A 27,130-nucleotide genomic window follows, 5' to 3' on the forward strand; every position below is an offset into this window, starting at 1 on the left:
CCCTCTCCAGGGTGCAGCAGACAGTTCGACGATGTAGAATTGCTTAGAGCAAGTAGCGACCGTGGTTACTGTCCAAAGAGCTATCCACGAAGTTCAAGCAGGCTGGCAAACAATTCAACTGGATTGACGGATTGATTGAATTGACGGAAAATCGGTCAATTCAATCAACCCAATCGGGCCGACTTTAGTAAATCAATCAATCAATTCGAAGAGCCGGTTGATTGATGAAATTGACGGATTGACGGGCCGCCCTCTGGACGCTCGGGCCGGGGCGTGGCCGGCGTGTGGCACACGCGTTGGATCTTCGGCCCACCCAAGCCAAGAAAGAAGAGGTCGAAAATGGCTACAGAATTCAGTGGCAGGCTGCAGTCAACTGTGCCTGGGACCTACTTGATAAGTACTACCAACGGCTAGAAAATTGTCCGGCTTATACGCTGCCGTTGCCCTCCACCCGAGGTACAGGTGGCGATACTTTGAGACGAAGTAGCCAAAGCGGGAATCGTGGATTACTGACGCGAGGGCAGCGGTCCAACGACTATGGGATTCTGACTACAAGAAGCGACGATCAGCAATCAACTAACTACCACCCGGCCGTTGCAGTTCAAAGCTTCATTCGTGAGCCCATTCGATCAATATTCCGATACTGTGGGCCCACCGTTGATGCCGGACCTCGACGAGCCCAAGGACCTCCCCGATGACGAGTACGAGCGTTGGCAGCTTAGGACGGCTACTACGGATATTGATGTGGAGGACCCGTTGGAATACTGGTACAACAAGAGGTCAGAATACCCTCGTCTTTGTCAAATGGCCGTGGATATTTTATCTATCCCTCCCATGTCGGCTGAATGCGAGAGGCTCTTCTCGTCACGTGGCCTCATGGTGACGCCTCTACGGTCACGGCTTGAAGCAACAACAATCGGGTTAGCAGAGACGGCACGGTCGTGGTTGAAGGCCGGGGTCATTCACGATAGCGTTATGGACGTTCCGGACATCGACACCAAGAGTCAGACCCGGTCAAGGACGACTTCAACGAGGGATTGGGCGACGATACCGGGGCAGTGAGTCCGCCGGAGGACGGCGACGGCGACGGCGACGTCGAGGTTGTTACACTGTTTGACTAAGTGCTGTATCAATAATTCAATTCAATCAATTCAATCGGGGCCTTCGATTGGTCAATCCAACTGGCCATCAGGGTAGATAAACCATCAATCAATTCAATCGGACCTCCCGGTTGATTGAATTGAATTTGTTTGCCAGCCTGCGAAGTTGCAGCCTATGAGTTCCACCGTGAGGTCGGTACAAGCCATCGTGAACACTTCTGTATTCACTCACCTCAAGGACGCAACACGATTATGGAGACTGGATCTGGGATCTGCCACCGAGAGGCAAGTACTTCATAGTTCGAAAGAGCCCGATGGTTCATTCTCGCATCATGATGACTTGTTGGACTTTCCCTTCTTGTTGCCGTAGAGGCCGGATATGCTAGACAGTATCGTGCACTCCTTCGTAATAAGAACATGTGGATAAAAAGCTCTGAGTGCCAAAGTTGTAGCATTGATATGCCTTAAGGAATCACGACGGTTTGAAAATCCTCGTACTGCATATGAGGACATCGAAGATATCGACACTTAGAGATGGCAAGAATGTGCTGTAATTGGGACAGAAGGATTGTTGGCGTTTTATCATCTATTTGACTATAGATACATGCAGCCATTTTATACCTTATCTAATAATCATCTAACCCTTGATAACACTCGGCCTCCACCTGCCGTAATCTGAAACAACTGCGATCTAGACTACAACCTTATTCCACAGAATGCAATAAGATATGTGGAAAGTGACGCAAAGGAATATGGAAGACGGCTCTTATGATTCGGTTGAACACCTCTATCACAAATCGTTAGGGAAGATGAGCGATGCTTTCAATGACGTTTGGCGGGAGGACTGGAAGGATCCTGTCAGAAGTTCGAGTAATAATCGATTTTTTGACTGATAGTGCATGGGGCATGGCAATCATTCCAGATAGTGATGTTTTTCACGGAGATCGATAGTCCGTAACATTATGATTGCCATATATATAACTATCTGAGAAAGATAACGATTTCATCTTTGGAATTCCAGGACACCAAGAAGCAGCGCGCGAAGAAGGCAAATATTACGGCTGTCGCAACTTAAAGGACCGCAAATGGTGAATTGCGTACTGTCGGCAGTCCCGATCCGAGAACGAATATTTAAGAAAGGGGTTGTACTTTAACTGCGGCAAACTAGAGCATTTGGCAAAGGATTGTCCAAAGCACTAGGGAACTATGACCACTTCCGCCGTGGCTACTCTACATTTTTGGAGGCAACAAAGACACGGGGAGGGAGACAACTGCGAGGAGTGGCCTACTAAGGCGAAAGGCGTATACAAATTATTTATGATACCGGCTTCCATGGGAGCTTTCACGATCCCCTAATTACGAAGGAAATGAACATGGAATCTATTAGAAATGAGAAAGTGACGATCACAACCATTGATCAGCCGAGCAACGACTTAGGCACCGAAAACGTCCCGATCTACCGTGTTCAGGGCCAGATTCCCGCCTTCGGACATTTCGAGGCTGAAACGATTGAACTTCCCCTGTGGCCAGACACCGATCGAGTTCTCGGCGGATCGGATGCGGGAAGTAGGATTACTAGATTTCATCGAGAAGAAGTTAGGAATAGTTAAAACTCCGTGGAAGGAGCAGAGAGTGAAGACGAAGACAGAAACGTCGACGATAGGGAAGATTACGAAGACCGGCAAGATGCCATTGATGATATGATGATGTGTGCTAGCGTGAGAGTGGACCGCCTTTGGATAATGTTCCAGCCACGAGGACAACTATCCTCTCCGGTCAATTCATGCTCAACTCGCCAGAAAGAACAGGAAGATTTGAGAGTCGACTTGCGTCCGCCATGAACGAGGTACAAGAAGACGCGACACCTCATATAGCGGATGAGTACGCGATTTTATGATGTGGTCGCAGGACAACTTCATCCGACGATTTCAAGTTACCCCCTCACCGCGAGGGATTTGATCATGCCATTGAGATACTACCGGGGAAAACACCACCTAATCGACCGCAGTTTCACCAGTCTGAATTGGAGCTCGCTGTCACCAAGGAACAAACGGGCACATATCTACTGAAAAAATTGCGTCCTGTCCTAATCTGGAGTAAGGTGTTTCGCTGCAGCGAACGACGATATGCTACGCCCGATCAAGAACTATTGGCGATCGTGTGGCGGATGGAACATTTCAGGCCCTACGTTCAAGGGGCTAGACATACCGTGATCGTGCGAACCGATCATGCAAACTTACGCAACTTCACTACCACTAAGAATTTGAAGCCCCTGCAAGCGAGGTGGGCCGAACGATTATCCGCTTTTGACCTACCCTACCATCGAGCAAACCGCTGGACGAACTAATCCAGCCGACGGCCCGTCTCGCCGTCCTGACTATCAGACAGAAGAGCTCGACCCAGCTGGTCATCATTCCGAAGAGTTTCTTCGGTTTGCAAATTTCCAACTTGCAGCTTTAACGTTGGGGACCGACATCATCCGGAATTTCGCCAAGCACTGAGCACCGACGAACTAGCAATTGAAATGAGGACAAAGAAACCTACCGGTTGGGAAGAAACTGACGGTATATTGATGCACGAAGGACTGATCTATGTGCCAGCACGGTTGTGAATTAAAGTTATCCAACGAACCCACGACGGGCCCTTGGCAGGTCATATGGGACAGAAGCGGACGCTCGAACTGACGCAGCGTTACTTCTGGCCGAGAATGAGGCCTGACATCAACGACCACTGCTTGGGATGCCAGTCCTGTCGCAAAAATAAACCAGATACGCATCAGACGTATGGCACACTGAGACCTTTACCAATACCAGATCGAGTCTGGTCCAGAATTGGCCTTAATCTAATCACCGACTTACCTACTTCCAAACAAGGGAATGACGCGATCCAAATACACATATGCCATTTCGAAGAACCTTGGACCTGACCTTAAATACTCCACATCGATCTTTCCTAATTAGGAAATTATTCGTCTTATCCGCCATCCGCTAACTTGAAATGTGGCGCATTATTATTCGGGGCGGATAATTTGGCGGATAGAACCCACCATATCCGCCGTCCGCCAACAGCCCTAGTTTGATGTCAATAGCCTCTCTTTAGTAATTGCAAGACGATTTTAGGAGAGAAGTTACATAATTTGAGAATCACGTGATTAGGTATTGATAAATATTTGCCTAAAACGTAAGGGCGGTAGCCTTAGTAAAAGGGGATGTAGGGGTGGACACGAATACAATTTTCTCTAACTTTATTCGCATTTAAAAAAAAAACAAATAAATAGCTGCGAATGCTTCAAAAACCCAAACCCTGACGAACACGGTTCCTGGTTCTGTAGCATCAAACTAACATGTATTTTAATTAAAACCTCACCACCTGTATAGCGAAGTGAGAGCTAGAGACTATCTGGCGATTCCCGCGTCGGAAGTGGCAGTCGAAAGACCGTTCAATAGCGGCAGGGATATGCTGGGCCTTTGTAGATACTCACTAAGTGGGACACTATGAGGAAGCTTGTTTTGTTAAGGGAAATGTACTCCGGCGACGAATGAGAAAGTGCGGGTTGGTTATTGTAGCGTTATGCGCTGAGCCTTTTGTGGCGGGTGTGTGCCGGTGTGCCAGTAATATGTGCGAATATTGCGAATAATTGCGAATAATTGTTTTCTATTCGCATTCGCATTCGTAAGCATGCAAGATCCAATTATTCGCACGAATGCGAACATATTCGTCATTCGTGTCCACCCCTAACTGGGGATGTAGCTTTATCCTGGGCCTATTTGATATACAGTAAAACCCCGTTATGGCGATCCTCGACCTCCCGATATAGCGATATAATCTGATTCCTGCATTTAGTGTGCAAATCTACCTCGACATAACGATTACCTTCCTATTTAGGTTTAGTCCCCCGCTATAGCGATTGAAAATTGCTAATGCTGTCAAAATGATTACATGGGTTTTACTGTATCCACTCCGGTTCTTTATTCCAAAATCATTCTTCCTGTTTCTTTAGGTCCAAAATTTGCGGAAACCCCTCGCCCTATATTCCGGGTAGGGTTTTCGCTTTCGTGCCCCTACCCTATGTCAGGGGCCCGGGATAATGAGGATAATTGAAGGTTCGCAGGATGCTGATAACAGGGCGAAGGTGAGTCATCCTGCATCACCAAACTGAATGACTCAACTCCTGGAATCCAAAGGATGAATTATATTTAAGCATCAATACATTTCACTTAAATCGCCTCCTCCATTTGAGCTATTGCGCGACACTCACCATGACGTATACGCTCTACATCGGCAACAAACGCTACTCCTCCTGGTCCATGCGACCATGGGTCCTCCTTAGAGCCCTCAACGTCCCCTTCGAGGAGAAGCTCCAGATGTTCAAGCCCGGCCTACGCCAGCCTGACTTCCTGGCCTTCTCCCCAAGCGGCAAGGTCCCCTGCCTCCACGACTCTTCAACCTCCATTGTCGTCTGGGATTCTCTCGCCATCTTCGAGTACATCGCTGAAGCAAACCCCTCCGCCTGGCCAGCTGAAGCCGCCGCCCGCGCGTTCGCCCGCTGTGCCTCTGCAGAGATGCACTCGGGCTTCAGCGCCATCCGCGACGAGTGCTCTATGAACGTCGGACTGCGGATCGAACTCGGCACAGCGAGTGAGGCGCTGCAGAGGGACATTGACCGGTTCAACGCCCTGTTTAAAGAGGGGCTAGGGAAGTTTGGAGGACCATGGTTGGCGGGCAAGGAGTTTACGATTGTGGATGCTATGTTTGCGCCGATTGCTTCGCGGTGTAAAACGTATGGGATTGTGTTGGAAGGGGAAGCAATGGAGTACATAGGGAGGTTGTTTGAGCATCCGGCGGTGCAGGAGTGGGTGAGGGATGGAATTAGGGAGACTTTGAGGGAGCCGTCTCATGAGGAGGATTGTTTGAGGGGGCGGAAGGTATTGGAGGATTTAAGTGAGTGATGGCATTCCTATCAACACCTATACTGATTGTGATTTGAAATGTATTCAAAGTATTTGCAGATGGCTGTCTCATCATTACTTGGGAGAGCATCTATTCATGAGCCTATTATCTCGTGTCCACATTCTAACATTGGCCACAGCGTCTGCAATAAGTTGGCTGCGAATGGCTACAAGATCGCAACAGTGAACCGTTCCGGAGTTGGACCGAGCCAGTATTTCAAAATTAAGGCGGACTTGAAGGACCCTCTGGCCGTTGCCAGCGTGTTCAAGCAGGTTAGAGAGTCGTTGGGTGAGCCAAACGTAGTTATTTACAATGGTGAGCAAGTTCCGAGATCACTACAAGCATGCAATGCGCTGACGAGGTCCAGCTGCCGCTCTTCACCCAGTCCCGGCAGATGACGCATTCTCCCTTGATCCGTCCATGTTCGAAGATGACCTGGCTGTCAATGTAGCTAGTCTTTATGCAACTCTTCATGAGACCGTCAAGGGCTGGAAGGACTCCTCGTTGTCGCCTAAGGTCTTCATCTTCACCGGCAACACGTTGAACGTGTCTGACGCATTGCTGCCATTTCTCACGGTCGGTGTCGGCAAGAGTGCTGCTGCCCATATCATCGATGCTGCCGTCAAATCATATGTCTCCAAGGGCTACAAATTTTACTACGCCGACGAACGCAATCGGGATGGGAGCCCTGTGGGAACTAACAGAGATGGCACGGCACATGCTGAGGCTTACTTTCAGCTTGTGGAGGCAACAGAGCAAGGCCCTTGGGACTACACGTTTGTGAAGTCTAAGGGATTCGCCAAGTTCTAGTCCGGTGAGAATATTACCACCAAGGCGTCAACTCTTACATTGATTTATTAGTCTAAGCTATAAAGCAAAAAGCAAATTATCTGCATTGAATTTCCAGTTGATCTCAGTAAATGTTATTATAAATTCTGTATCATCAATTGCCGACTACCTTTCTAGATTCAAGCTTAGACAGTGTGTAAAGTAATTATGATATTACCATAAATCACGTGGTCAATTTATACACTTTTATACTTGATAAAAAAATTGTACACTTGGTCTCACTGTAGGGCTGGACACGATATCGCCTACAAGACGATATCGCCAGAGGAAAATTCCTGGCGATACTTTGGGCGATAATATCGCCTATAATATCGCTTAAGGCGATACGATATACGATATAATGGGTGAATATCGTATCGTATCGCCTCAAAGCGCACGTGACTCTCTTCCTGTTACGGGAAGAACCTAAGTCCAAGTTAGACTTTGGCTCTAACAACACACTTTGGCACTTTGCAGCGGATTACTTGAAAAAAAAGACCCGTAATTAAACGAAAATAAAAGAAGAACAAAAGGAGGGAAAGGGTCAGTATCCGGCTCGTGACTTGTGCCTGGACTGCGGAGGGATCTGCAAGACATTGGCATCTGATATAGAGATCCGGATAGTTTTGAGCCAAGTTCGATTAAAACTGGATGTCCTACTTCAGTAGAGTCGTGTCAATTGGTGATATCCAAAGGAGTTTACGACCTCTACTTATACTTCTAGTGTTTGATTGGTCACCACATTACCCTCCCCCTGTATCGCCAAGTTGGCCGATATAGGCGATACGATATCGCCAAGTTGGCGATAAAATGGGCGATAATATCGCCGGCCAGAAAAGTCCGGCGATATATGGGCAAAACTCGGCGATATCGTATCGTGTCCAGCCCTATAATGATCTGTTGTATCTGAGCTTTGTATGTTACGTAGGGTCCACGTTGGTATTGTTGTTATAGAAGAATTACGTAAGCAATTACCAATTTCTGGATTCAGATAATGAAGTAAGGTTTTAAATTCTGGTAATGTAACTATGCGACATGAGATCAACAGGTTGTAATCCACTGCACGCATAGTTGTCCGATGATAGCAGGGTCTAAATCCCGAGTAGCAAGCATAGAGAAGCAGCGACGTTTGTAATCAGGAGTTTGTTGAGCGTTCTTAAAGGCGTCGGTGATATTGGCTTGCGTTAAGGTAGTTCGAGCTTTGTGAGCACTGAGCAGAGGATATGTTGATATTGTGCTTGACCATGCTGGTTAGTCTTGCCGTTGCAAAGCAAACCACAAGAACCTTGCCCTTCGTGGGACCCTCATTTTCTAACGGCAGCAGATATAAATCCGCCAAGTCTATCTGCCGCCTGTTGCTCCCACGTAAGAGCAAGTAGTTGTCAAGGAGGAAATCTAGGAGACTCTGTACGCGATCTCCGTAGTTATCTGGTCGTGAAAGTGTCGATCGAATGGGCAACCTTTCTCATTCCTTCCGCGTTGTAACCGTCAAAAATGGAACCCGCCCCTCGATCCGCGTAGCTTTCTCGATTTCGTTGATGTGCATTAGTGGAATATATCCTGAGAATTGCCAGTACGTTCGCGGTGCGGGGACTTGGATGCGGATTTATCCGATGCCCACTTGCTGCTTCCACAAATCTGTGATGGCAGCAACATGATGTTTTAAGGTGCTCACGGAATACGGCTCTTGCCGATTTCGAGAGCCCTTCAAAGAAGAGAAGGTGGGAAGGAGAGTGTCATGAGTCAGTGGTTGTAATAATCACGCAAGAATTCGATCGCGTCGTCGGCCAACTTGCCAGCTTGCCAGATCGGTTGATGACGGAGCCGCGGCCGTGGGCCAGTTACAGAAGGAAAGCGGGTACTGAGTTGTATTTAGGAGGAGGCGCAGCGCTAAGTAGCTGGTCCTTGGATCCAGAGTAAATTAAACTACATTGGTCGAGTAACACTCACCAAAAAAATAGGCAGCGGACTATCGACCGCAATTCAAAGTCGATTTTGCTTCATTGCCGCGCACACTTTTGTCGCAGTGGGATGCCAGGAGAAACCTTTACCCGATGCAAGTTCGGCTCCGAAGCGAAGGTTTTGGCGCGGCGCAAGCCGAGGACAAGCTCGGCAAGTGAAAAGCAGCCGCGGTAACATGACAGTCAATAAACGCAGATATAAGGGGCCAAGGAATAGAAACAGCAGCTGACGACGATGTATTCGTGACTGTTGGACTGCAACCTCTCAAAATCGTGCACTGGGCCCGCCCGACGACTCAAGCGAGCCATAAATATTTCCAACAATCCTGTGCACTACTTGACTTGATCGCAACATTGTCGCGGAATTGTTTCTGGCACCTTCGCCACGTGTCATCACGATGTCGCAGGTTTCTATTGCATCACTCGGCCTTTTGCTGGTAATAATAACCTGGTCGACATTGTCGACAGCAGCCTATCTAACTGGGGCGCAACGGCAGCTGTGCCTTCTTCAACTTAACCCTACCAAGGGGGCACCGTACAATGCACCTGGGCGCTATTGGATGCTTACTCAGACGTCGATCGAAATGTCTACCTCAACCCATATCACGACCCTAACAAGTTCATGAAAGGCTTCCATCAGTTCTATAATTCTGCGATGTTCGGGCAAACTCTCGCGCCTGTCTATTTTTACAATAACGACGGGGCCAGCGGCAAGGACGTTGCTGCTCTGGGCTGGGAAGGATATGCTTATCACTTTACGGCAGAAAAGTGGTTTCCGGGCGAAAAAATGGTTGACACTGAGGGCAAAGAGCTGTGGATCGTAGCTGGCTCATGTAAAGGGCCTGAATATCCGTGGCGGCATAACGTCCCTGCGTATGGCGGCTCGACCGTCGGCTACATAGGTACTCAATTTCCGCCCGATGCGCCGTATTGATTCTTCTTGTTTCGTTGAATGATTATTTTTATTGGAACATATAGCGTAGACTCGTTTTCTTGTATGTATATACTCATGGCTGCCTTTTGCCAGATCATTTTGAAGACAAAACTTGAGCTGCAACAGAGAGAAGGCGCGAAGGGGAGCAAGGTGTGATTTTCGTCTAACCCGCAGTTACCTGGAAGTCAAACGGACGACCTCCAGCTTCGGATATTCCTTCAAAGGAAATTATATAGGCTCTGCGTCTCCTTTTTAACACACGTAATTGGGGTTCATGTCCTAATTAACGGAACCATCGATCCGTCCCAAAATTACTTCCAGATCCAACTCTTTTGACCATTTCATAAATTTCTTTAGCGACTCGCCAGCATCGGCGTAAGATTTTCAGAGTTCAGCGCAAGTTTGAATGCCGTAAATATATGCGATCTCAGCCGGCGACATCACAGCGATTAGTTCGCGAATCGTCGAAGATGCTTAGCGCCATACCAATAGCTAGGAACATACAGTACGCATCGTTAATGGGCGAAAATCGTGGAATGCTTTCGCAGTTCTGCGATCAACTCTTCCCATCTACTGTCAGTTCGGCCTGAAAACGGTGGAAGCACAGGAACCGCGACGCAGCGGTCGCCGGCCGTATGTTTGAATATCCGCATCTCCCCTTTCAATACATTGGACCCGCGACTTAAAGAGTTGAATATAAAAGTGAACTTCGGGTCTTTTGGCGCAGATGAGATGGTGGAGGCCAGAACAATGGGGGCTTCGAAATGTTCGGGAGGCGGATCTGAGTGAATATGTCTGTCATGGCTGTTATAACTGGCAAAGAACACTGAGGCAGATATTGCAGAGAAGCACTGTCAATTTTTTCTTCTCCCCAGCGAAGCATGTAAAATTGACACTTCGAGGTCATTGTCTTGTCTCCCTGGCGGCCAATAGCGTCGTCCTGACGCTCGACCAGTGCAAATAGCATAGTGTATTTATGATAACCATGAAAGCTTATGCTCAATCTAACCTATACAGTTTTATTGCCCGCGACTATGCATGCAATATTTCGACCGCATGGTAATTTACCATTGTTTATATGACACAGACCCATTTTGTCTCTCCATCTTATATTGAAAACGGGTTTGCGAGTGGTGAAAGATTCTTGTTCAGTGGAAACTTCTCCAGCAAGCATGTACGAAACCCCTCCTTACATACCAGCTCGGTCAAACTAATTGCGATCTCAGCTGTTAGGTTCGGATGCAACTCTTAGTTGCAAACAACAATGAATAGCATGGGAAGACAGGCACAGAACTGAGATATACCATTGATGGCGTTCTTAGAGAAATGTTAAAATGTCAGGGCAGTCGTCGTCAAATCAAGCGGACAGCGCATATATCCTCTACAAATCACCAGCAATGCATGGGCCTGCAGCAGAGTGGAAGTAGGGAATTTCAGGGGTATCACCCAACAGAATAGAGTTTGGACCCCGCATTCCGCTAGCTACAGGATATTCGCCACTTGATGTGTAGGTTGCGTCCAGCGGAAGTGACAATACAAATTCGGGCTTCGCTTACGGGCTTACCGTTAACTAACTTAAACTATGTGATAGAGCACGTGCATGAACAAAAGAGACGCTGCTAATCGCTTTAGTTTTCATCACATGCGTGGCATCTCGCATAATAAAACCTTAAACGTCCATGTTTCGCTTTTGAGCCGAGTAGTGATGAGATCGATCGGCTAGTTGCTTCCGATATCGTTCTTTCTTCTCTATTATAAAAATGGGCAAATATCACAAAGTCCTTGTTCATAATATCAAATGACCTGGGGTCGTGTACCACACTTACCTAGCCCTAAATCTGCCGGTGCTAACGGTACCTACTCATAAATTTAGACGAATTTTCCTCATCCCTATCTGTCTCGTATGAACGCATTTCTGTCAACGACTTCATGATTACGCAAAATGCGTCCCTTGCCTGCCTGGGCCATTGCCCCTCGCCAACGTTGAGTGCATTGTAACAAAGTGTCTGGATGTTGGCTGCATGAGGTACAATGTGCGTGTGTGTGTGGGGTAATGATCACTGGGTACGGCAGGTACTGAACCGGAGGGCATTTTTGATATTTACCTTATAAAAATTTACAAATAATATAGCTATTGTATAAAATTTCAGTAACGCAGATCCTTAACTCAGCTCGCCAGATCCAAACAGATCGCTGTGACAGTTCTCACGAAACTGCTGGATTTGCATAACTGCCTACTTAAGGATATCACACGGTACTTCTCGACGGGACTTGATATATATAAAGCTACGGCTGTTCCGCGTAGGTACAATCTAATTTCTAATTGAAGTTTCCAGATTCTCATGCTAGCTACCTACCCAAACCTATCTATCTACCTTACCTTACTTCAGAATAAGTTTACCAGTATTGCCAATGGTATTTGAAACCTACGGAGTCTGGGTCGCAAGGGCCAAATCCTTCACAGCCGAGGGTGCAGATATCGACCCTTCAAGTCCTCATATTCACTTGAAATTCGCAGACGGACTCAACTCCTCCTCATCGGCCCCGTACACTGCCGCGATCAACGTCAAGTCCCAATCCATCGAATCCCGGCTTGTTTATTGGCTGATTCGGGACTTCCGCCACCCCATCACCCACAAGCTAGCCGACCTCGATTTTGGCTTTCGACTGATCCCAGAGAGCGAAAGAAAAGTAGAGGGCCTGGCTCTCGATTACATTCGCGGCAACCTGCTGCAGAATCGTGACGGCAAGTTGCTGCCGCACGACGTCCCCGGGCCCGACAACGACATCATTGACTCCCTGGAGCCGATCCTCACGTCGGCTATTGACCGCAAGGCTACCATCTACCTGTTTGGGTCGCAGTTCTCCCCGCGCAAAGATGGCATCCACGAGGTGCATATGAACCAGGGAAGCTTGCCGCGCTTCCCAAACGGCGTCTGGTCAGACGGAGGCTTGATCCTGAGATTTTCCGACGATGGACACTGGGAAGCGATCTTTCTGGCTTTTGCCTCGCAGGCTATTCATACCGATGACATCAACGGGAAACCCTTACCAGGTAGTCTGACTTTTGCGGAATATCTAGAACCTGGAGATGGAAACGTTGGAGATGGAATAGGAAGCAGCGGTGGAGGTGGAGGGTTTACAGGCAAAGAAGATGCCGCCGTCGCAATCCTAGCAGCAATGGTCAACCCAACCGGTAACGAAAATCAGCCTACCTCGACAGGGCAGCGGGAAACCGTCTATCTAATCAACCGCACAGACAAGACGGTCCCTCTTACCGGCTGGAGAATCTTGAACACCCGCGATATGTCGCAATCCCTTCCCGAAAATACAGAGCTGGAAGTCAAGCAGGTCAAAGCCGTTGAAGTCCCCGCGGCCCCGCTGTCGAACAAAGGAGGGAAGATATCGCTCTTGGATGGCAAGGGTTGGAAAGTGGACGGCGTTAGCTACACTTCTGAACAGGCTAGGAAGGAGGGTGAAGTTATTTATTTTAGGGAGTCTGATGTTCCGCTTCCTCGACTTTGAGAGTGGACTGTAGAGGAAACTACCTTAGGTATGGTGTGCAATTATTCTCTGTCAGTCCGTACTTCGTAGTCATATTGTTATGACAAGACAAACTGTTTGGTAGTTAATTTCCATAAGCAAAAGACTTTCGCGTCGATTGTGCAATATGTTCGAGATATTACCGTGAGCGAGACAAGATTGGAGTCCGCTGCCCTTCGACGCGTGTGACAGTGTCGTTTTGAAGTAGTTGAGCTCTTCTTCCCCACTCCGTACTTAAGCAGATATATTGTTCCCTCGTCACAGTTTCTTGGGGACCCATAGATCTTAGGAACCTGTCATCGACAGTTGGCCTTTCGTGATAGACAGGCTGTTTCAAGGTCACTGGGTGACGGATAACAGTGTTGAATATAGTAATGATCAGCAGTTACTATCACTATCAGTAACAGGCGTAGCTCAGCCTTGGTACTGAGACACTTTTACCAAGAATTCCACTAGTTAGTCATGGTAACGTATCCTGGACATGTAACTGTCAGACACGCATCCTCGTTAGTCCCTCCACAGGTACATCCGGTCCAGTTTAAGTTTAAGCTTCCAAAAACTTGATTTGACAGCATGATTTCGCTGGAGCACAGTTGTGGATTTGATCTCCAACAAAAAGTTGTTATTAACGGCACAACTAGGAACCAATTTGAGAGTTTGTAGTGACTCTCAAGATGTCCGGCCCGCGCTCCTGAAGTTTGTCATTCTCAGACTCCTCATCCTGCAGCCTCTTAAGTTCCAGGTTAAGCGCCAATGCTGAGATTCGCGCAGCAGAGGAAGCATCCTTCACATTGCCCTCATTATTACCAATACTGCGGTACTAGAAATACTGACACAGGGTGAAATGAAAAGGTGACATCCATTGCTTGGATAACACTTAACCGGGCGGGCTGATGCATTCGTTGCCTTTGCAGTAACGGTGGATCAAATGTGCCATATTGTGCTAAACGACAGTGGGCTTATATCAAATCACAAGGATTTCTGGCCGCTACAGTTTAGCTCTGACCCTAACCCTGTATTTCACGAAACGACGTGTCCCCGAGCTTACCCTGGGCTGATTGCGGGTTAGGGAAGGTGGGGCTTACACGGCCGGTACATTGAGATTATTATTTTACTTGTGTATATGACAAATAATCACGTGTCAGTAGTCCCTCATAGCTTTGGCTCGCTCTAGGTTCGTCTTAAATTGCGACAATTAGTCTCTAACAAGATCGGTGCGAACCAAACAGCTCAGGCGCAAACACTTGTCTTGGCAACCAGTAAGCACGGCAACTTGGGATCATGATATCGTGGCTTGTAGTCAGGAGCGGCAAGGAGAGCACTGTCAGCGGCGGGGAAAAATCCTGGCAAAGGCATATGGGGATCTACTATCAACGCTTTTTGTATTAACGCCAGAATATTGAAATCAAGTATATACACCAAGAGTATAATCTAGTAATCCGTCCTTAAACATTTCCAACCATCTATGCATAATCACTTTCTAATCCAAATTCCCAGAGAACAGTCATGACAAACAACAAGCAGCCGTCAACAGTAGCAGTGGCATTTGATTAAGGTCCAATGCCACTCTTCGATTCGACATGTTCGTACACTTCGACGTGGACGCGGCGATGCATACCAAGTTTGTCCCGTTCGATTTCTTTTGCCAGTGTATCGAGGCGACTTGTTTTGTATCGTAAGCCGGTGAACGACCGCCACACTGGTTCTCCGTGCTCGAATATCTCATCCATTTCCTCTAGCGTGCGTTGCTTCGTCTCGGGTAGCACAAACCAGACGTGAATAAAAGCGGCCACATTCAAACATCCACAGATGACAAACACGCGCCAGCGGATCGAGCGCAGAAGTGGTGGCAGAGCCACGGAGAGTGCGAAGCTAGTGACCCAATTAGTTGCGGTCGAAAATGAGACGGCTTTGGCTCGAATGCGAAGTGGAACGATTTCCGGCGGGTACACCCACTCGATAGGTCCCCAGGACATAGCGAATGAGGCCGAGGCCAAGTATATGCTAGCCTGGACCGCACGGCTTGCGGCAGGATGGCCAACGATTATCCAGGTGTATGGCTGGTCAGGGACTGGATTTGGTTGACCGAAGCGTGCGAATAAGCCGGCGATTACATACATCCAGAAAGCAATGCACAGCGAACCAATGAGCAGCGACGTGCGACGACCCCATTGGTCTGTCCACAACATCGTCGGAATGGTCGCGACAATAAAAATAATATACTGAAATGACGATGCCAAGAGCGTGTTGGAAATGCCAGCAGAGTTGAGAAAGTAGACAATGAAGTACAAGAGCATGTTGACTCCGGTCAGCTGTGACCACCCTTGAGCAGCCATGCCAAGCAACACCCGCTTGCGCATTTTCTTTCCAAACAGTTCGCGGTAGCTGTTCGAATGCTCCTCGCGTTCGATCCGAATCTGTTCTTCAATTTCTTTGTATTCAGCAAGTACCAGCGGATCGCTGATGTTGCAGTCTGGCGTGCGTAGGAACGCTATTACACGCAAGACCTCGTCCCACCGGTCTTTACTTGCCAACCATCTGGGCGATCGAGGCAGCCAAAAGAGACCAATAAATAGCAAGATTGCTGGTATTGTCTGAAGGGCCCACGGCAATCTGAACACGGCCTGTGAATTAAGGAACGAACATCCATACTGCACAAAATACATGATCAAGATCCCCAAGCAAATGGCGAAATGCTGAATTGAGACTATCCGACCGCGGATCTTGCGAGGAGCGATCTCGGACTGGTAGATCGGAATGAGGGTAGATGTAACGCCAATGCAATAGCCAGCGATGATACGGCCCATGATAAGCATTGGGACTCCATTGGACGCGGCCTGAAGACTGCAAACCGTTAGCCATGACTAGACCCGAACAACGCTAAAACAACCGCTCACCTTGCGCCGATGCACCACGTAACGGTACCTAGTTGTATGGCAACTTTTCGAGACAGCCTGAAATCGTCAATATAAACCATTCGTTGTCATCATATTGCAAATTGCCATTGCGTACCAGTCACCAAGAACAGACGAACACAATGCGCCGATGAGCGAGCCGGCGGCAATGGCACCGGTAATGCCACCTTGGGTTGCGCCTAGAGGGTTGCCGTAGTAATCTTTATACTGCGGGGTAGCAACGATTCCGGACATTGAAGAGACGTCAAAACCGTAGAGCACACCGCCCAGTGCAACAAAACTGGAGATGGTGTATACGTTAAGCAGGCGGACCATTGTTGCCTAACCTGCGGATAGTAGTCCGCCTGACGAGAGGAGTAAGACCCAAAAAGAGCTGCAGCGATCTCTAATTTTCCGTGGGGGTCGACCATCTAGGGGGACCCCGAAAGCGTCATGACAGTGCGGCACGATGGGAGCGGCGAACATGCGTGTCATCGAGAGTTCCATTTCACACTATCAAAAGCAACACGTGAGTGAGACCCTCGACAGGACGAAAACAGAGTTTGGCACTACCCCGCATGCGGGAGGCCCAACCGAGCACGCCGATCATTGTTGAACTCTAACTGCATGCCGATAAACTTGGGTGCAACGGACATGAATTAGAGATTGAGCGACCACTATGAACTAACTGATAACTCTACTGTATACTGTACTGTAAATGGTCTGTCCACGTTATAATACTCGGTTCTAATAATAATCGACGCCAGAGCATGTGAGAGTGGAGGTTAAGCGCGTGAGCGTGGTCTCCCCTGTACACGATAGCGACAATTTTTCTTACGGAGAAGTTGTTAAATTCCAGCCACTGAATGCCTTTACAGGTCTCTTCTGCTGTTTTGGCGAATGATATGCAAGTTACGTTATATATTTATTGGTCAGAAACTGCGTACGTCAATTTCCAAATTATCAGAATTTGGTGATGTTTGTTGGGATTTTAGGTTTAGGGAAGAGGCGCGAGAGCAAGGATGCAATGGAAGTCTACAGGGGAGGAATGTTCGAAGGTGAACACGGAAGGGGTACTATTTCCTGCCAAAATGGAAGCTTGTATTCCATACATTTCAATGACATTGAACTACTGGTATTAGGAGCGGGCCGGAGAGTTGGTGGGTACTGACCAGGGACGTTCGCGTAATACAAATTTGTAAAGAAAATAAAAATTCAGGGACAGCAACAGTTCTTTAATTTTGGCTTCATACAGACTAACCAAATATACGCTTTGAGGTGTCTCAACGCTGACAACGAATCGCCGTGGAGGGGAGGTAAATCGAACCTCACCACAGAAGAGCAGCCACACTGTGGACACTATAATAGGTGGCGTAAAATGGCTTAGACCTCAAAGAATCAGAACTACTGTTCTAACAAACTGGCGTCAAAAGTCAGCCAGTCAGCCGCGCGTTACAAACAAGAAAACAATTATTGGATCTTGCCCTAACCCCTGGCCAAGCCGCCCCTAACCCTTACAATTTGTCACAAGACCCGGTTTTCAAAGTTTCTACGGTTGAATTTAAGGGTTTTCTTCCGCTAATGCGATGCACACCCAGTGTGTGACCCTGATGACGGCTGGAATTACACATGTCGGGCTGTGGAAAATTTATTGCACATCAACAATAGTTAGCCAAAAATCGGAAAATTTTAAGAGCTGTAGCAAGGAATATTAGCCCTATCAATTTAAGATATAGCTTTCAGATGCAGAGTGGGAAGATAAAGAGCTTGTAAATTTTATGAGGCAAGAAGCATGAATATGAAGCCCAAAGTGATATGTGGCCCGTGCGACGGCACCGGCCGCTGGGTTTGTTACTAAGACTCGCTGGAGCGTAAACAACAAGACCAAACGATGCTCCTCATCCTGACTCTCACATCTCCTCTTATTTTCTTGGCCCCTACCCAAAGTATTTTTCTTCAAGGTGCCTAGGGATCGGCACGGATAATATCCAGGCTAATTTTTCCTTATCCGTATCCGTATCCGTATCCGCGTAAAATATCTATATCCGTATCCGTATCCATATCCAGATATATTGGCTTTATCCGTATCCGTATCCGCAGTATCCACGGATATCCGTAATATCCACGGATACGACTCACGTGACCTTGAAGGGGCTCTTGCTCAGTCGTTTTTGGTTTGGAGCCCAGGACTATAGAAAGAGGATGATCCTACGATACGACTGACTATATTGATCACTCAATTGGGCTGTAAACCGCTATATATCCAGCACTCAATAACGGACAACAAACCCTAACCCAATATATAAGCAGTTGCGACTAATCAAATCCGTGTTCTGATTCAAGCTTCCCTCCGCTCACAGCCAAGCGGGCACCAAATTCTGGATTCATGGACTTCCGTTCCCTATACAACTGAATATTTGGCAAATCGCAACTCACTTAAATTCTGGACCAATAAGCAAGTCCTTCAAAAACATCCCTGAGATCCATCCCGTCGCGATAATGCCCCATCGCAGTGTGAACACCATATTTACAGACGACGAGTGCCTGATAAGACTCAGATGTCATTTCAACGGTTGTAGCGCTCTAAATAAAATCAGACGTATGAGGTTGGGGGCTAAGCAAAAGGCGTCTTAGGGCGGGAGCGGCAAATACGGAGCCCGCCTCCGACCGCACTACTGATGGTAAGTCAGTCCGAGGTCGAGCGACATTGATGAGCTATTGGGAAGAGGTAGTCGCCCTTACCCAGAAGTAGGGACCCAAGAGTCAAAGCTTATTGCTACAGCGGAGCATTAAGCAAACCAGCCTTTGTTAATGAAAGCCAATTTCCCGGAAATAAACAAACTTAAAGATTGAATAATCTAAATTATTGCTAGTCCTACTCGGCCTAGAGAACGTGGACCTGCTCACTTACCTCCGTAGGTTCATTGCAATCGATGAAACACTGGGTCGGAGAAATTCAGGTCAATACTTATCGTGGCTCCTACATTTCTAGTCAAGTCCGGCAAAGGCTGCTTCTAGTTACATTTTACTCTGAAGTACAATATGATCGTCGACGGCGTCAAATGTGGCCAAAGAGACCTACCAGATAAACCGTCCTTTTCTGTTAGATAGTTTAGTTGTCAATGAGGAGTCTGGATATGCTTAAGGAGTCGCACAAATAAATGTAGAGAGTTGAATTACAATTGTTTATCATGGCTAGAGGAGACCATACGCTCGGCTTGCTGGTTATACTCTGGGATTAATAATCGAGTTAGTAACGGGCCTCGGCAGCTCGTCGCTCAGGTCCTCATCAGAATTCTCGCGGCCGAACACCCCCAACAGAATTTCCCCAGCAGTACCAAATCATTCTTTATGCCATATACGGTCAAGTTTCAAAAGAGAGCTGAGAACAACGGATATAATTTCAAATACGGAAGAAGCTGTGGTAGTTATGCTGAAGTTCCTAGGTAGCGATCCCCGTGACAACTACTTAAAATAAACGTTAAACTACAGTCAATTAATACATTCCCATCAATGCGTTACAGCTGGATAAACTTTTCAATCTCGCTTTACGCTACGCTGCCCCTTATCGAAAATTGCTTTCTTGATCTCCTTCTTGTCCAGCTCTACCGCGGACTCCATCGAGCCGTCAAAGATCTTCCTCCATCCCACGGCATTAAGTAACCAAACTAAGAAAGCATTTGTGCCCTTCCACAGGTATTCGCCTTTTCCGGCTCTGGGTTTTGAAATAACTTCGTTGACAACTTGGCGTGCAAATTCTTCCGGTTTTATACTACTCCGTGCGTGCTGTCGACTTCTCTCTTGAGCAGCCCCTTGAACATCAATATAGAGACTCTCGTGGCCGAAAGAGATATTGTCGGCAGACATCAGGCCAGTTGCGACTTCACCCATAAATAATGTCACAACTTTGATCCCAAGAGGGTTCAGCTCGATCCGGAGGGTGTCAGAGTAGGAAGCTACAGCCGCTTTAGACGCATTGTATCCGGCAGCGAAGGGAAACGGCAGACGGCCAAGGATCGAAGATGTGTTGATTATAGTAGGTGGAGCTTGAGAACCTGACACGGAAGCTAGAAGCAGGGGGATAAAGGCGTTCACCATGTCGAACACCCCAAAAACGTTGGCATCGAACATTTTACGAACGCGGATAGGATCAGCTTCAATCGCTGGGGCTTCGTACACTATCGATTCCATCAGAACTCCGAGCTAAGGTGAGAGCAGAGGGAACTACGTACTCATTCCAGCATTGTTAAAGAGCATGTCCAGCTTTCCTCCAGTCCGCTTCGTAATCTCGGCCTTCAGCGCTGCAGTGCTCTCTGCACTCGTAACATCTAATGGAAGTATCTCAATACCCTTCGCTTCTAGCTGGGAAAGAGACTTGGTGGAGCGAGCGGTTGCAAAGACACGCATGCCTTGGGCCGCAAATTCAAGGGCGAGAGCATGACCGGACGAACCGACCGAGCAGCTACAGCGTCAAAATTATCAGTTCGAGTCGTCGACATACGAAAGAAAAGAAGGAGCGACGGTTTAATGGACCTAATATACCCGGTAATAAGAACTGATCGCCTTGGGGATGAAGACATGTGTAAAGATGCCGATAGAATATTATTTCTAATATGAAATATACTTCTGGTGGTGACAGCAGGAGTAATGATCCTTTTGTACTTGACGGAAGCTCGCTTGTCAAGTCATTGATGTTGATGACGTCGTGATTTCTTTGCCTCGGCAAAGTGGGTCGGCGTAGTAATTGTGCCGACTGCTGATGACGAAGTCTATTACGGCCGGCTAAACCTTAAAAGGCACTAGTCTCGTTACATGGTTCGCTTCCTTCGATTCAGCCAATAGTCTCTTCAAAGCCCATACAATGCGTGCGCCGTACCAAAAATCACACTAGATTCATCCAATATCTTATACAGGGTCTCGTGGGTTAGTTAATAGCAAGTGGGCTTGAAGATAATTCCAGGTCAGGGTTGAACGTCCTATCTACAGCGGTTGAAGGCTGGGTTGAAGCGAGACCTGCCGGGTCACGAAGGTGCGTGGTGTGGTTGGTAGAGGGAAGGGGGAGGGGAACAAGTCAGGAAATTCACTGCCGGGTGGTTGCACTTGCTGGTGTCTGTTCCACTTCTCTATCCAGTCGGCCTGTGCTTATGGCGTATTTGATGGTCGTTCGTACGGCTTCTCTGTTCGGCTTCCAATTCTGCGGATCGGATTGTGCTTTCCCTCCTAAACAGTACGAGAGACTGCCTCTCCTTCTGGTCTCCATTTGTTCCGAGGCAATCCCGGCGCGTCGCCCACAGTGAGCAATTGAAGAGAAAGTGCTTGACAGTTTCTCTGGCCGATCTGATGCAGGTACCCACTAGGCCGTGCCATGCCTGTCCGTACCTGTGCCAGTACACACGCTTCGTTTCGTCCCAAGGCATCGTACAATTTGCGAGTGTGCCGCCCGGGTATCGCAGCGTCGATCCTCTTCAAGTGTTTTCCGACCCCTCTAGGAGCGTGCTGTGCGTCCGCCTCTCCGCTTTGGCCATGTTGATAATCGTGGATTTGGTGCTGTGGAGCTGTTTCTGCGGGTATCTGCCTGCCTCCGTCGCTCTCCGTGCTGCTTTCTTTGCATCTCTGCCTAGCACTTTTTACATACGCATTCTGCAACCCTACTTTATCCAGAATCGCCTTAGGTAACCTCTCCAGAAGCCTATTGACAAATATTCTAAAATCACGTGCAGAGTTTTCAAGACCTGGTGTTGGTTAAGACGTTGAGTTGGGTTGGTAGGCAGGGACGCCGTCACTGATCAAGAAGTATAAGTAATAACCATGTTGTTACTATAACGGAGATGTTGGCGGGTTTCGCCCCAGCGACCTCGCCTTCGCGATTGCGTACGCTAGACGAGCGAACCCACCTCAGAGTATTCTGGCTTCACCGTGACTGCTCCAGCGGTCTCACGTGGGCGCGTGAACATGTGTTCGCAACATATAACAACCTACAGTTGCAATATTAAGGTAAATTTAGTGTATGTACTGATTCTGCAGAGCAATGGCTTCAATCAGTGCAATTTTTAAGTCATTTGGTCAATTTTTAGTTGTGTTATAAGATTTATTGGTTTTCAGATGTGAACTTTGATGTAAAAACATACTCTAACGTGGGCAGAGAGAAAAGGAAAGAGCCAGAACATTCTTCGAGCATACTGCGAGTCCGTCCGCACCTAGGAGCGTACCACATCTTGACATGCACCACCTTTCACCGTTCCTCGAACGACAAACCCCGTGGAAAAACCTCTCCGCATAGATGCTACTCTCGACATGGAGCCCACACAGGAAGGTTGGCAACTCTCTGATGTCAGCCTGCCAGTGTGGTCTATCGCGAATCGTCGCCGTCGTTCGCGTTATAGTCGTGACTCGGGCCTCTCCTCGTAGACGGCTCTTTGAAGACTTGTAAGGGCGGTGTGTAGGCTTATCGTACCCCATCGACCGTTGCGACTCTCGTTGTCTCTCCAGCTGGCGCTGAAGGTTCGTAGCCGGCTTTGCCAGCCGTTAACCTACCCACACTTCGTCGATCGCTCGGATAATTAATCATTCTTATCTCGGCACTCATCGTATATTCAAGTTTAGTAATCATAAAACAACGACTACGAGGCTGTGAGAGATAGCGTTAGGCCAGCCTTATTTAGGATTACTGATCACGCCGTGTCGTGGCAAATTATAATTGTTATCCGTACAGGACATAGGCCCCTTATTACCGACTTAGCATTATTAATACGGCCCTCTTCAATTCGAAAGATACCGATAAAAATCCTTTTAGTAATAATTCAGGGGCCGTATTTGACTCGGGCTACAAGTATATTTTGACATTCAGTGCCGCGGCTGCTTAAGAGACTAAAGTCGTCAGCAGTTCAAAACGGCTCCTTTCCCGGCTCCTACCAAAGTATGGCACACAGATACATATCCGTCGATCAGCCCGTCCAAACCGGAGCTGTCCCTTGCTGGGAAATCAGTCGTCATTACGGGTGGCGGGCTTGGTATTGGCGGAGCCATCGCGCAATCCTTCGCCAAAGGGCATATACTTCAAGAAAACAGTTTCAAAATCTCTTCGATCTCTAACAGCGTTGAAGTCTTTTTCGCCCCAGCGGATATCAGCAACAAAGCGGAGGTGGAACAAGCGTTTGCAGCTATCAAGGACGCATTTGGACCTCTTGATATAGTGGTAAACCATGCAGCGTACTTTGCGGGGGCAAGCTCCATCCTTGACGAGCCAATTGACAAGTGGCTTACGTCGTTTGAGGTGAATGTTAAGGGCACGTTTCTTGTTGCCAAGGCGTTCCTTGCCATTTCAAACCCAACATCGACTGTGGTCAATATCACCAGTGCTATCCATCCACCCGGGACAAGTAGTGACAGAGATGGCAGAGAAAGTGGGAATGACAACCCGAATCGATCTCGGTGAGTGACCTTATTGCTATTGCTCGCAGAGGAATGGTCAGATAGATAGTCGAATTGCCAACCGATTTTACAGTCTGGGCTGTGAGCCCCGAGGCCAAGTTTTTGAACGGGAAGTTAGTATGGGCAAACTGGGATGTGGAGGAACTGAAAGCTAGAGCGAGGCAGATTGAACGTGGCAGCTTGTTAACGATTGCTATTGAGGGGTGGCCATTCCAAAGTTAAGGCAGAGCGTTCTCATGACCGGAAGACAGTGGGAAAACTGTGAGCCTGCCCTGTCCTAGGTTGCACCATTTCGGGCATTTACAGATGGCAGTCCGTAATTTCTAAGCTTAATTTTGGATTCAGGGATCTTAGAGAAATAGTCTGTCGTTGCGAGGAAAACTCTACCGCTGCTTCCTCAAGAAAAGCAGGCTTGATTAGCCTTGTCGGAAGACAACGAGTTCTGAACAATTTGAAACGGGAATTCATGTCCCTTAGCCGGGCCCGACAGACACAGTGATGCTTGGGAGGATCCCCCGTCGCGAGCATGGAGACGGGGTAAAAAACACATTGCATAGAAGTAGGAACCCAAGTCGGAGATCGCGAGGCTGAACGAAATGGCATAATGGCTGTGAACCATACAAGTGATGGAAGGGGCCTAAGGTGTTCTGACACACTCTCTCTTTTACTTAATGACTAGAGTTAATAAGACTTCGATTTAGTGGGTAAGTCTCTAACTCTGTGGTGACTTTGAGCGAAACGTCCCTATTACCAATGGACGTCACGCATCAGATAAATGTAGACTACTCTGTACGAAAAATTCCTAACTAAGGATTTTGGTGATGTCCGGTTGGGAGTAGGCGCACTGTCAATAATCGATAACTTGTTGTCACTAAAGCTTCAAAAGCGCAACTAATGACTTTGCTATGGACGGTTGATACTTGATTATTTTCGATGCTTTCCCGTATGGTGAACAACTGAAGCTTTCACTTGTCGGTATCAATAACAAATATGCTGTACATTACATCAAGTTGCCATGGTGCCAGTCCAGGCGAGCATGTCCTCGTTGCAGCGCCGTCAATCCGTTAATGAATTCAACCAATAGAAATCCTACAACCAGTCATTTCTGAAGAATTGCACCAAAGTGTTGAAGTAACTCCAAGGTTCTAAACCAGCCAGATGGTAGCCAAACTATATCAAGACAGGAAATAAAACCCGCTGCTAAGGGAAGAAGAGCGTCGGTATTTAACGTCGTGAGGAGCGTACGATGTGCGGCGTGCGGCGTGCGGCTTACCCTGACGTGTCTACACGCTCCAGCCGTGATTACCGCTCATACAACGCCACTAATATATAAGGGATCCGCTCGAGAAGGGTGCCTGGGGTACCTAATTGGACCTACTAAACATTATAGCCAATTCTAATTGGGTCTACTTAGTGAATTCCTATTTTCTTAACCCCTATCTCTTAGCGTGCCATGCGTGTTTTAGGGACAGAATTTATCAGCAAAAATTTTATATCATTTGTCATTTGAAAGCTCATCTCTCATTCAATCTTGGATAGGGAAATTATCCCAGTGGCCAGCCTGGATAGAGCTTGTCCGAAGCTATTGCCCTTTAATGGGAAAGTTTCCTCGTGCCACATCGATCAGGACAGGCTTGTATTCTCCAGTGTAGTCCGACTTCCTCATCCATTCTTCCAGAGTCTTCACACGAGTAGGCAAGATCTTGTCGAGAAGAGCGTAGTCTCTCTTGGCAAGGTTATCACGCCACAAGTAGAAGAACCCAATAAAGTTCTGACCCGCGGTCATCAGAGTGCTGTCTGACCCGTCCGTTCCGTAGGCGAGTTTCTTGTCCGTATCAAGCGGCTCATAACCGTTCGCAAAGTACTCCTCCGGAGTCATGCGCACAGCTCTTGCAGGCTTTCCTGTTACCTTTTGGAAAGTCTGCACAAGGTCGTCTAAGCCTACATGGCATGTAGCAACTTCCAGATTGATACCCTTCGATTCTGCCGGATTGTCGAAAATCCAGCGCGCGTAGTGTCCCAGGTCTTCCAAATGGATCAGGGGAGAAGCACCGTAGCCGAGAGGCACAGCGAATACGTAGGTCCCGGTCTTATCCTTCTTTGGCCTCCAGTTCTCCGAAAGCATCTCGATGTACGGGCAGCTGCTTAGAACTGACCAGGCCAATGGCGATTGGGGCTGAGATTTGAGATACTCTGGATATCAGGTAAGCTTCAACTCTCGGAACGATCAATTTAACGATTATGCAACTTCCATACCAGTAACCTTATTCTTTCCATCCAAGTGGCCGCACCGGTATTTTGGAGCGAACCCTCCCAACTTCGAGCCGTAGTCCACTCCGGCCCACACGAAGTGCTCCAGACCATTTTGAGCAGCGAGCTCATACATACGGATCCCCCAGTAGATCTCAGCCTTCTCGCCAATGGCGAAGCCATTTGTGTTGGCAAAAGCCAGCCGCACGCCTTTGAAGGCTTTCTGAAGGTCGACTTCGTTGTAGGGATTTCCCTGGAAAAGGGTCACGTTTGGAAGCTTGGCAAGTGCTTTTGCCTCGTTCGATGCGGTACTTCTTGTGATGGCCCTAACCTCGTACTTGCCGTCCTGAGCGAGAGCTATTTGGCGAGTGAGTTTTGGTCCTATCTTTTTGTGAAAAAAAACCCTTACCTTTGACTACGGCCGAGCCCTGAGCTCCCGTTCCTCCGATGACGAGAATGGTCTTCTTTTGGTCAGACATGGTTCGATTGACAGGAAGAGCTGAATGAAAAAATTGTTGTTAACTTGGTCGCTTTTGAAATTCGAGATGTGAACAGGTTGGTGGGAACTGGAGACGTGGTAGAAAGAGGACGTGGCCCGTATTCGTTTCGTCAATTCAGGCTCATTCCTGGATGAGAAGGGGAGAGTCTGGGCAGAACTCTGCACTTAATATATTACTTGTTCAGTAATCTTGTTGCTTCTTGCAACCAAAGTTATCACTTGGAGACAGGTGATTGCTTATTCGTGACTTCTGTTACTCAACTGAATACTAATCACTCTTATGACTTTTTTTTTGTTTGAAAGCCAGTGTATATGACTTCGGAGACGTTCCGTATATATATATTTCCGTTCAGGCTCCGTTTCCAATGATCGGTCATTGTAGTAATCATAGTGACTTTCCCAACGCTTTATCGTAGGGCGCAGAATCTTACGTGGCATCTCAGGCATAGCGACGCTTTCAGTAAGTGACGATTTACATGAATATCCCGAGACATCTCCCGCGTACGAGTCTTAATAACTGTCTACGACGTATTATATAAAGGAAACTGACTCGCTTTCGTGATCTTCCTCAGGAAATTTGTCAGCATCTTAATTTCAAGACTATATCCATTTTCAAATATTGATTATTGATCAAATAACATCTGAATTAATAATAAGGAAAATGTGCTAAGGAGGCCGAGCTTAATTTCTGCCACTCACCGGGATTTGTAAATAAGAATAATTAATAATCAACACGATTA

At 47.6% G+C, this 27,130-nt stretch overlaps 10 protein-coding genes across 10 annotated transcripts; 6 read left to right on the forward strand and 4 right to left on the reverse strand.

Moving 5' to 3' along the window:
- Nucleotides 1–1,133: 1,133 nt before the first annotated feature.
- POJ06DRAFT_247327 (uncharacterized protein) lies at nucleotides 1,134–1,659 on the reverse strand. Its single transcript, XM_056186892.1, has one exon. It carries the CDS (start codon nucleotides 1,553–1,555, stop codon nucleotides 1,334–1,336), a length of 222 nt encoding a protein of 73 aa, XP_056046797.1. The 5' UTR covers nucleotides 1,556–1,659; the 3' UTR covers nucleotides 1,134–1,333.
- An 814-nt stretch (nucleotides 1,660–2,473) lies between these two features.
- On the forward strand, nucleotides 2,474–2,941 carry POJ06DRAFT_266202 (uncharacterized protein; the record flags this gene model as incomplete). The annotated part of the gene is made up of 2 exons (XM_056189137.1): nucleotides 2,474–2,666; nucleotides 2,724–2,941. The coding sequence occupies 2 exons, from the start codon at nucleotides 2,474–2,476 to the stop codon at nucleotides 2,939–2,941; spliced, it is 411 nt and encodes a 136-aa protein (XP_056046798.1).
- Nucleotides 2,942–5,208: 2,267 nt separating this feature from the next.
- POJ06DRAFT_67601 (uncharacterized protein) lies at nucleotides 5,209–6,259 on the forward strand. The gene has a single exon (XM_056191385.1). It carries the CDS (start codon nucleotides 5,360–5,362, stop codon nucleotides 6,047–6,049), a length of 690 nt encoding a protein of 229 aa, XP_056046799.1. The 5' UTR covers nucleotides 5,209–5,359; the 3' UTR covers nucleotides 6,050–6,259.
- POJ06DRAFT_192157 (uncharacterized protein) lies at nucleotides 6,110–6,860 on the forward strand (the record flags this gene model as incomplete). The annotated part of the gene is made up of 2 exons (XM_056184873.1): nucleotides 6,110–6,365; nucleotides 6,418–6,860. 2 exons carry the CDS (start codon nucleotides 6,110–6,112, stop codon nucleotides 6,858–6,860), a joined length of 699 nt encoding a protein of 232 aa, XP_056046800.1.
- Nucleotides 6,861–9,302: 2,442 nt separating this feature from the next.
- POJ06DRAFT_288392 (uncharacterized protein) lies at nucleotides 9,303–9,773 on the forward strand (the record flags this gene model as incomplete). The annotated part of the gene is made up of 1 exon (XM_056190294.1): nucleotides 9,303–9,773. The coding sequence occupies exon 1, from the start codon at nucleotides 9,462–9,464 to the stop codon at nucleotides 9,771–9,773; it is 312 nt and encodes a 103-aa protein (XP_056046801.1). The 5' UTR covers nucleotides 9,303–9,461.
- Nucleotides 9,774–12,185: 2,412 nt separating this feature from the next.
- Nucleotides 12,186–13,298, forward strand: POJ06DRAFT_192024 (DUF2278 family protein; the record flags this gene model as incomplete). Its single annotated transcript, XM_056184867.1, has 2 exons — nucleotides 12,186–12,897; nucleotides 12,925–13,298. 2 exons carry the CDS (start codon nucleotides 12,186–12,188, stop codon nucleotides 13,296–13,298), a joined length of 1,086 nt encoding a protein of 361 aa, XP_056046802.1.
- Nucleotides 13,299–14,675: 1,377 nt separating this feature from the next.
- On the reverse strand, nucleotides 14,676–16,686 carry POJ06DRAFT_67628 (general substrate transporter). Its single transcript, XM_056191386.1, has 3 exons — nucleotides 16,329–16,686; nucleotides 16,214–16,270; nucleotides 14,676–16,160 (listed from the first exon to the last, which is right to left on the reverse strand). Exons 1-3 carry the CDS (start codon nucleotides 16,544–16,546, stop codon nucleotides 14,867–14,869), a joined length of 1,569 nt encoding a protein of 522 aa, XP_056046803.1. The 5' UTR covers nucleotides 16,547–16,686; the 3' UTR covers nucleotides 14,676–14,866.
- Nucleotides 16,687–19,562: 2,876 nt separating this feature from the next.
- On the reverse strand, nucleotides 19,563–21,031 carry POJ06DRAFT_247338 (uncharacterized protein). Its single transcript, XM_056186893.1, has 3 exons — nucleotides 20,753–21,031; nucleotides 20,443–20,672; nucleotides 19,563–20,388 (listed from the first exon to the last, which is right to left on the reverse strand). The coding sequence occupies exons 1-3, from the start codon at nucleotides 20,788–20,790 to the stop codon at nucleotides 19,748–19,750; spliced, it is 909 nt and encodes a 302-aa protein (XP_056046804.1). The 5' UTR covers nucleotides 20,791–21,031; the 3' UTR covers nucleotides 19,563–19,747.
- Nucleotides 21,032–23,129: 2,098 nt separating this feature from the next.
- Nucleotides 23,130–23,573, forward strand: POJ06DRAFT_187033 (uncharacterized protein; the record flags this gene model as incomplete). The annotated part of the gene is made up of 1 exon (XM_056184779.1): nucleotides 23,130–23,573. A coding segment is annotated over one exon (444 nt), but the record flags the coding sequence as incomplete, so codon positions are not given.
- A 1,372-nt stretch (nucleotides 23,574–24,945) lies between these two features.
- On the reverse strand, nucleotides 24,946–26,657 carry POJ06DRAFT_219618 (uncharacterized protein). Its single transcript, XM_056185595.1, has 3 exons — nucleotides 26,301–26,657; nucleotides 25,898–26,248; nucleotides 24,946–25,834 (listed from the first exon to the last, which is right to left on the reverse strand). The coding sequence occupies exons 1-3, from the start codon at nucleotides 26,368–26,370 to the stop codon at nucleotides 25,224–25,226; spliced, it is 1,032 nt and encodes a 343-aa protein (XP_056046806.1). The 5' UTR covers nucleotides 26,371–26,657; the 3' UTR covers nucleotides 24,946–25,223.
- Between the last annotated feature and the right edge of the window lie 473 nt (nucleotides 26,658–27,130).

The sequence above is a fragment of the Lipomyces tetrasporus genome (assembly GCF_029532465.1).
Source record: "Lipomyces tetrasporus strain NRRL Y-64009 chromosome Unknown POJ06scaffold_2, whole genome shotgun sequence".
NCBI classification, from domain to species: domain Eukaryota; kingdom Fungi; phylum Ascomycota; class Lipomycetes; order Lipomycetales; family Lipomycetaceae; genus Lipomyces; species Lipomyces tetrasporus.

Excerpts from the sequence above, each read along its gene's own strand:
- POJ06DRAFT_247327 (XM_056186892.1), bottom strand. The coding sequence starts at position 1,555 with ATGCTACAACTTTGGCACTCAGAGCTTTTTATCCACATGTTCTTATTA.
- POJ06DRAFT_67601 (XM_056191385.1), top strand. The coding sequence starts at position 5,360 with ATGACGTATACGCTCTACATCGGCAACAAACGCTACTCCTCCTGGTCC.
- POJ06DRAFT_67628 (XM_056191386.1), bottom strand. The coding sequence starts at position 16,546 with ATGGTCCGCCTGCTTAACGTATACACCATCTCCAGTTTTGTTGCACTG. Across the intron at positions 16,271-16,328 it reads TCGTCTGTTCTTGGTGACTG|GCTGTCTCGAAAAGTTGCCA; the intron begins GTACGCAATGGC and ends TGACGATTTCAG. Across the intron at positions 16,161-16,213 it reads ACGTGGTGCATCGGCGCAAG|TCTTCAGGCCGCGTCCAATG; the intron begins GTGAGCGGTTGT and ends AACGGTTTGCAG.
- POJ06DRAFT_247338 (XM_056186893.1), bottom strand. The coding sequence starts at position 20,790 with ATGTCTTCATCCCCAAGGCGATCAGTTCTTATTACCGG. Across the intron at positions 20,673-20,752 it reads CGATCAGTTCTTATTACCGG|CTGCTCGGTCGGTTCGTCCG; the intron begins GTATATTAGGTC and ends TTGACGCTGTAG. Across the intron at positions 20,389-20,442 it reads CTTTAACAATGCTGGAATGA|TGTACGAAGCCCCAGCGATT; the intron begins GTACGTAGTTCC and ends TGGAATCGATAG.
- POJ06DRAFT_219618 (XM_056185595.1), bottom strand. The coding sequence starts at position 26,370 with ATGTCTGACCAAAAGAAGACCATTCTCGTCATCGGAGGAACGGGAGCT. Across the intron at positions 26,249-26,300 it reads GGGCTCGGCCGTAGTCAAAG|CTCTCGCTCAGGACGGCAAG; the intron begins GTAAGGGTTTTT and ends CTCGCCAAATAG. Across the intron at positions 25,835-25,897 it reads TGGAAAGAATAAGGTTACTG|AGTATCTCAAATCTCAGCCC; the intron begins GTATGGAAGTTG and ends CCTGATATCCAG.